This window comes from Pteropus vampyrus, unplaced genomic scaffold (assembly GCF_000151845.1).
Source record: "Pteropus vampyrus isolate Shadow unplaced genomic scaffold, Pvam_2.0 Scaffold340, whole genome shotgun sequence".
NCBI lineage: Eukaryota > Metazoa > Chordata > Mammalia > Chiroptera > Pteropodidae > Pteropus > Pteropus vampyrus.
Window position 1 is genome coordinate 137,252 of NW_011889121.1, and position 8,756 is coordinate 146,007.

Sequence of the window (8,756 nt, forward strand, 5' to 3'; positions counted from 1 at the left end):
GCAAAAGCTCAAAAAAGTTCAGAATCTCCTTCCGTAGAGCTTCACCTTCTCTGGCCTGCAGGTGGAGTTCCAACCAAAGGAACCTGGGCAACTATCACTTTTGAGAAATGGGCTACAAATGAGACAAATTACAATTAAAAAGATAATTCAAGCTGGGAACTAACAGGTAAAAGTTTCAACTTCCTTTTTCAGTGCCATACCCAGTAGTCCTTGGACTGGGGCTACTACTAAGAGTCTCAAAGGCTGGTGATACTCTAAAAACAAGATGTTAAGTGCAAGATAAGTGCAAGAATTCTGCATGCACAGATTGAAGGAATGAGAAAAGATAACTGACGGCAAAGACCTCCTAGTGCAAAGAAAGCACTTCAAGGGCACCTGATTACAGGAAGAAGGTTGAGGATGGCAAGCCTCCTAGAATGATAACTGGAAATGGGACCAAAGATGACTGGAGAAAGGAACCTGCGAGGTGCTACAGCTTCAGCACCACGACTGAAGGCCAACCATTCCTTCCCTGACGTGCAACTCATGGTTACCGGACAAATTTTAAACAGGACTACAGTGCTTCCGCAGGGAGAGGGATGTGTCCTCTCACGGAAGAGGCAAGGGAATTGAAATGTTAATCGAGCCACATTCAGAGACTGCAATGTGCTAACCAGCCCTGCGGCCGCCGGGCAAGCAGGACACCTGCAGAACAAAGGAAGATTTCTGCTGGGATTGCTAACAACCCATTTCCCACACCTGTGAAGGAGAAACAGGAACCAAGAGTCATTTCCTATGGCTAATACCATGGGGAACCTGTGGCTCAAAGGCTGGGAACTGCCAGCCACTGGGCTTTTAGCACTACATACTCATCCCTTCCTCACTGTATGTCCATATCAAAGGAAATAAGAACTAAAGAAAGATACAAACTGAATTCCCTGAACACTCAGGGTCCCTGTCCCTCTCCTGCCCCCTGTCTCTCATGCCTTTCCAGGTCTCTATTTGTTTCACTGTCCCTCACAGTGACTTTACTCTGTCTCTCTCACTGTCCCTTTCATTCTCGGCCTCTGAGAGGAGACCACACTCCGTCTGTGGTTTGCTAATAAACTTTCCTGTTGACTCTAACTTGGCCATGTGTGTTGAATTCTTTCTACACTCTCCGCCAAAGGACCCTCTTCTTTTCTCATGCAGGGCGTGGTCTCCCCCTCTCCCCTGGGAAATCTGCCCTGTCCTGCATCAGTAGGACCCCTCCCTTTGGGCACTAATATCTTTCAAACCAGGTACGCTAAGAAAATTAGTTTGGTTCTGTCCTCAAGATATTCCGAAATATCAGAGACCTGGCCTCTAACGTATGTGAAAAATAATACATAGTATACGGTAAAAGGTTTTTGTGGTGGAGGGACAAAATAATTACACGGGCCTCTCAGGCCCGCTGGCTGTGAGGCTGTGGATCCACATCCTGACTTCCATGCTGTTGCCTTAGTGTAGCCTTTTCCTGCAAGAGACTGTATTTGTAAGCCATGTCATTGTGGGTCCGGTGAGTCTTAGCAACCGAACCCTGTCTAATGCCACCCTAAGTTCACTCTCAAAGGTCAGGTGCATTTACCAAGAAGGGAGCACATTTTCCACCGGGTTTGTCATGGTGAGGGGGTATCTTTATTCAGACAACTCCAGGCTATACAAAATCTCTCTACTGTGTGATTTAGTTGCTGAACAGAAGTAAATTGTTCTCTTTCTTGTTTGCAGAGTATTTGTCACATTTATCAACCGGAGCATATATTTAGCCCTACGGTTTGAGTTCTCTCCAACCCACCACACACTAATAAACTAGATTCACGTGCTTTAAGTGCATTTTTATTTCTGACTGAGAAGTTGGCTATATTTTTAATTTTAGAAGCCACACACCTATAGGATGCCATCGGAAACTACAGAAAGAGAAAGATAAAATTTAGATTATCTTCCTCATAATTTTCAATGGGGTATCAGCCTTGTGAACCAGTTTATAAATCCTTCTTACCAAGATTTCCTCTTTGTCTCTGCTTTTCTGTCAAGTTGAATTTTCATTCACAATGCATTGAAAGGCAGTATGGAGTCATGCAACATTAAACCAGTTACAAACTGGGGACATTATATGCCAATGGTGATGTTCTTGACTTACACAGAAAATTCTCTAGAGCGGATAAAATTGTGTTACTCGAGTTTCTGCAATACTGAAGCTTTGATGTTAAGTCAAAAAAATAGGACCAAATGCTTTAATGGAGGCAGTGCTGCCTATTTTCTAAGGCATCTGTAATTCAAACTCTTCACTGGCACCAGGAAATCATTGAGATAATATCATTAATTTTCATTAAAGTAGGAGTTAGTAGAAGCGACCTTAGGTTGGAAAAGCTAGCCAGGACAAGTTTTATTTGCCTGTACCACAGACAATAGCTCTTTATCATGACTTTGCAGGAACAGAAATGACAAAAAGGCCAGAAGATCGACCTAAGCAAATATAAAATTAAGAGGAAATCCTTAAATCATTGACTGAACAGTTAAGTTACGTGACCATACATGTTTTCAATAATAAAAGGATTAGTGAACTCTTCATTCTACGTTCATGCTACCCATGGAACCCTCCTCTACCATTCTTGAGACTCCAGTACTTAATTTAGATAAATATACCCTTAATTTTGGTATACCTAAACCTTTTCCAGATACGAGAAAAGTCATTCTCAAAAAGGAAATGCTGAGAATTTCAAATCTGTTCAAATGTAAAAAGTCTACATTCTACATTCAGAGCTTAACTTTATTACAAGGTTATATAACCTGAAATGGTCAAAATTTTTTATAAAATCAAATATCCCTGTTTCTCCAATGTTTATCGGAAATTTTAACATAAATTGAAATGGTAGACAATGAGGCATATGTGAATAGAATTATTTTTTTAACAGAGAACTGAATAATGCTAAATCCAAGGTCAAAAGGACTATTATGGAAAGGGACAGTCACTGTAAAGTTTTCTAATCTAGTCTATTTCTGGGCTTTTTCATAGTATTACCTGGAACAGCTGATTATCACTTTTGAACGTTTAGGATCTCGTCGGAATAAGCTATATATAAAGTAGCACTTTGTAGTAAATAGTTCATAATTACCCTGTTATCAATGGAAAGCAGTGTCTCTATGATGGGATAGGGACAGAAGAAAAAGCAGCAGAAGACTTTCTCCATCCAGCCCTCTGACTCTGCCCCACCCCAAACCGCTTCTTTCCAGCTCTGGTACATTAACAGGTCACTAAGGAAAAACCTAAGCCTGGAGAGTCCTTTAAAAGCCACTTAAACTTGGCAGCTATATATCTGAAAAATGATAGCTTCAGACTATAAGCTGTAAGGAAATAAAAACCTAAATTTACTTTCAGTCATGCATCCACTCCATGAAAACGTATTAAACTGTACTCAGTGCCAGGCTTTCTGCTAAGCATTGGAGAGACCAAGATGAAGAGGAAAAATCTACTCTTGGCCTTCCAAATAATTCCACTTCTAAGATCTTTCTTCTCTATCTCCATTTAAAAAAAATCACTTGCCAGTGACCTTCCTTGACCATCTTATTGCTGGCCTCTGCAGACCCCCTGGGTCAGACCCCTTCATTCCTGAAGACTGGCAGCCAGAGTTCACCATCCTTCTTCTTCTCTTCCCCAGCTCCAATTCTGGATGATTTCAACAATGGCATGGCATGGATGACTCGTGCATTACTCCAGCTTCTCAGTTCTTTAACTTCCTATTTTCCATGGAGACTCACATCTGCTCCACCTCGGCCACCCACTCAAACGGTTGTGTCCTAGACCTAATCTAACTCGGAACTGTTCCACTTCTGAAATAATGTTTAGCTATGCTACTCTCTGACGACACATTTCTGGCCTTCCTCTATCTCCCTGAACAGTTAGCGCCTTGATCCCCCTACCTCCTAATTACCAGCTCCCACCTGAATCCATAGCTTCTCATACCCAACTCGGGCTTGACAGACATCACTTTAACGACCTACCCATTCTTTTGCCCAAATCCTCACTTCTCTTGCCCAGATGTCTTCTGCCCACCCTGGGGCAGAACCATTCAGTTCCTGACTGCTGAGTGTGCTCTTGGAGCAATATCCCACCCCTGCAGATTGGGGCTGCTGTGAGATGCTCAGCTGACTCTGGGCTCCATAATGCCGCTTCTCAAATTAGCCCTCTCTCTCATTCTCCACAAAGGTAAGCCCACCCTCAACTTCATCACCTTCCACTGTTAATTGCAGCACAGAAACTCTCCCGCCACCTTCACAGAGAAAACAGAAACCTGCTGACATCCCTCACCTTCCTGCCACCAGGTCTCCTTACTTACCTGGCCCTGCACAATCCTTTCATTGGCACCACTCACTACAGTGGAAGAGAGGTGCCCCTTCCTTCTCCTGGACTCTGGGTTACCTGCCCCTATCCTATGAAACCTCATTTTTCATGAGCTCCTCTTGAGCCAATAATTTAAATCTTGTCCTCTCTTCTTCTCATATTCATTTAAATAAATCAATTGTCTCTCAACTTATATGCATGTATACCTCATTAACTCCTCAGCCCCTTCCAGGTAACTATCATCCGTCTTCCCTCTCCTTCACAACTAAATTTTTCCAAGAATTGTCCATACCAACCATCTTTACATCCCCACCTTTGATATACTCGTAAGCCCGTTTCACCACCTCTACCATGCCTGTAAAATCTCACCCAAGTTACTAAGGACCTCCTTAGTTGTTAAATCCAATAGACTCTTTCGCCAGCTTTCATCCTGAGCTCCTAGCAGCATCGTATAGTATAGACGATAGCAGGCCCCTTCTTTCTTCCCATGAAGTATGTAGTACTTAACCTTTTCGTATTTTCCTTCTCCTGCTCTGATCATTCTTTCGTGGTCCCCTCTGTACACTATTCACCCTCTGTCCGAAATACTAAATACTCTTTTCTTTTTCCATACTCTCCCTGAGCATCCACATGCTAACGATTCCTAAATATCGCTTGTATATTTGTCCTGAGCACCAAAGCTTTATGTCCAGCTCTAACGGGCAAGTCTACCACTCATCCCAGCTGAGCACCTAAGTATCTTCCTTGATTCCTCCTTACTCACCATGTCTAATTCATCACTAAGGACTATCAAGTATTTCTCAATTCTCCCCACTTACCGCCGTTCCTACTTTACCAATTCGGGCCACCACGTTGCTGGTTTAGATTGCTGAAACTTCTCAACAAGTCTCTCTCCTCCTGTCAGTTGCACACTTCCCCCACCCCTCAAACCATGCTCTGTTCCACAGCCGGAATGATTTTTCTAAATGAAAACCCCATCATGTCATCCCCTTGCATGGCTCCCCAGTGACCTCTAAATTCTTTAAGTTAAATTTAAAAAGCCTTTCACCATCTGCTTCCCGCTTTTCTCTCAAGGCAAATATTTCACCATAGCCCCTCCTGGAACTCTATGCTTTAGCCATGCTGAAGTATTTTCAGTTCTTGGATGTGTCTCTAGACTCCACGCCTGAGCACACTCTTCCTAAAGTGAACTCTATTTACCCTTCTGGATTCACATAGCCTAGACATCACCTCTTCAGGCAAACTTTCTTTGAACCCCATCCCCCACACACACACAACTAGCTGTCCTCACAGTATCCTATTCTTCCACTGTTGCATGACTAAATAAATACATGACTCTGAAATTGTCTCTTCACTTTCCTCAGGGTGCCCATAAAGCCTGGTAATAGAAACAATATCTCTTTCTTTCTCTCTCTTCCTCTCCCTCCCTTCCCCTCTCTCTTTCTTTCCTTCCTTCCATCCCTTCCCTCCTCCCTCCCTTCCTTCCGTTCTTACAGATTGTAGCTGTTCTTGAAGATCTTACATACATTCACCTATGTCTCCATCTTATGGACACCCTGTACATCCCCCTAATTATACTGTAAGTTGCATCAGGGTAGGGACTGTGCCTGTTTGTTTCATTGTCATGTCATCAACGTACATGGGCATTCAATATTATACTATATAATCTATTCTGCTGATAACAGTTATGTGAACTATCTGATGAAAAGACAGAGCTAGATAACACGTCAGAATTTTCCCACTGATGTACGATATTTAGCAAAAGCAGAAAAACAATCCTGTCACCTTTCTTCTATCACAGCATACATCTGAACATTAGCATTCAAGCTAAAAAACAACATACACATACGAGCTTTGGTTCAGATAAGGCAATCTAATACTACTACTTCTAATATGAAATATATTTTGTAAGAAGGAGAAATAAAGGTAGAATGGGGGAGATAATTCAAGTTTCATAAAGATAATTCTGGATGCCAATGCCATTAGTTAAAAAAATAATAAAAATTATCAATATCTTAATGATGCAGTATCACTAGCTAAGGAATGGTGAGGGGAATGATTTTAAATAATATAACAAAATAATCTAGGATAATGCTAAGCCAAAGATACTTTTAAAAAATGAATTCTGAGGGGAGAAGACAGAGTAGGGCATCAAATATGTGGTGACAGAAAGAAATCTAACTATGGGAGGTGAACACACTGTAAATATATATATTGCCTTACTGTTAAAGTGTACAGCTGAAACTTATTGGATTTCGTTAACCGATGTCACTATAAAAAATAAATTTTTAAAAAAATGAAATCTACGTTACAAATAGATTTGCGACAGCTATTTCTCCCCTCTCCAAATGAAAATACCCCCAAAGAGTAACTACCAAGTATTAAAAGAACTGGTTAATACTCACAGCAAAGGGCCTTCTGCAGTCTTCGGAGTTTCATGGCGGTCCTATAAGCTGAGAACCTGACATTATTCAGGTCAGCTGAAGAAAAAAAGGAGAAACAGATCGTTTGTTATTTCATCAGAAAGCACAGACAAAAATGCACAATGATTTACCAGCAACTACAACAATGACAAAAACAGGCTAGGAAAAAAAAATCTCTTGCATATGCCCCAAGTTTTAGGAGTAAAATTCTGTCAATGTGGGGGAAAACAAAACAAAACAAAACATCTTTTTGCTCTTTGACAATCAGGAAAGCTAAGTTCTATGAAGTACTACAGTGGCATGGCCTGCAGGGAATTCACATAGTCCTTGTTCCCAAGGGGAAAAAGGACAGTATTTTTTTTTTTTTCTAGATTGCAATCTTGGCTCTATTTTAGTGAATCTTTGGTATTCATGATTAAAGAGAACAAGGGTACATTATCGAAACAGCTATTAGATAGTACTTAGCAAAAATCAAGTAGCAACATAACATTTTTTTTTGATTATACAAATTAAATATGCTCACTGTGGAAAACTTGGAAATTGATGGAAAATATAAAATCGAGTAAACAAATCATCCATAACCCCATTATTTAAACATATACGCTGTTAACCTTTTGAGTATTACCCAACATATGTGTGTGTGATATATTTTAAAATATCATTGGGACGAAAATAAACATTTAGTTTATATCCTAAGGAGCAATCATTCTCATATTCAACACAGATTCACAACTCAACAATTTCTGCTACTCTGGTTTTTACAATGACCTGTCTATCAAGCTTCAACTCATCTTACCTAGGAGGAAGCTATATTTAGATGATGATCCTACTCAAGTTTGTGCAAGTCTTGATATACCCTGGGCTATATTTTTATCTAGAGTTTCTGTGTTTTTATGTTTCAGGAATCCATTTCCAAAAAGCTCCTTGAAAACAAGTACTCTGTCTCCTACTTGTCATATTTCCTAGTGATAATATATGACTGCTCTCTGAAAAAGTAGGTCAAATACAGCTAGAGGACTGATTAACAGACTCAATGAATAAATGAACAAAAGAGATAAAGAAAAAAAAAAAACATCCTGGCAAATACGACTCACTACCATAATCAAATGGAACCCACAACACCAGTTCTAATTGGGGGTTAGAAAAGAGAAATAATTTAATTAATATCCACGTCACGTGAGTCAACATTATTAGCTTTATGGGCTTTGCAGAAACCAAATATAAAAACCTGAATTGAAATTGGAAGAAAAATCATGTCTGTAATTTGCTTTAAAATATTCGGCAGACAAACAAAAAGACTGACAATACCAAATGCTGACAAGGACATGGAGCAACTGGAACTCTCATACATTGCTGGTGGGAATGAAGTATAGTATGACTACTTTGGAAAACAAGTTTAGCAATTTCTTATAAAACTAAACATATATCTGTCTTATTTACCCCCCAAAAATAATAACATGTCCACAAAAAGATGAATACATGAATGTCCATAGTAGCTCTATCGATAAAAGCCAAAAACTGGAAATAAACCAATAGGAGAATGAATAAACAAACTGTGGTACAGTCATACAATGGGATACTACTCTGCAATAAAAAAGAACTGTTGATCGTGAAACACTGTGAATTGATCTGAAAAACTTGATGCTGGGTAAAGGAAGCCAGACACAAAGACTAAACGCTGTTTGATTCCATTCATATGAAATCGAGAAAAGGCGAATCTCACCTACAGTGACAGAAGACAGATAGTTGTCAGCCTGGGGTAAGGTGGGTATAGGTAACTGACCACAAGGGTATTGTTTAGTTGACTGAAATGTTACATATCTTGATTGGTGTGGAGGTTACGTGAGTACATAGATTTGTCAAAATTCAAACTGTACACTTAAATTGGGTGCATTTTATTGTTTAAATTATGCCTTAGTAGATGTTAAGAGTTTTAAAATACCCTCACATGGACAGTACGATATGATGTATGTGTGTATTAGCTCAAGCTACAC

At 40.0% G+C, this 8,756-nt stretch overlaps 1 protein-coding gene across 3 annotated transcripts in view; it reads right to left on the reverse strand.

The window, feature by feature from the left end:
* DMD (dystrophin) overlaps positions 1-8,756 on the reverse strand; it is a 2,089,898-nt gene that overhangs the window by 109,319 nt on the left and 1,971,823 nt on the right. For all 3 annotated transcript variants that reach the window (XM_011378471.2, XM_011378473.2, XM_011378474.2), the window contains one exon: positions 6,745-6,819. In XM_011378471.2, coding sequence (XP_011376773.1) covers positions 6,745-6,819 — 75 coding nt within the window. The remainder of the gene's footprint in view (positions 1-6,744; positions 6,820-8,756) is intronic.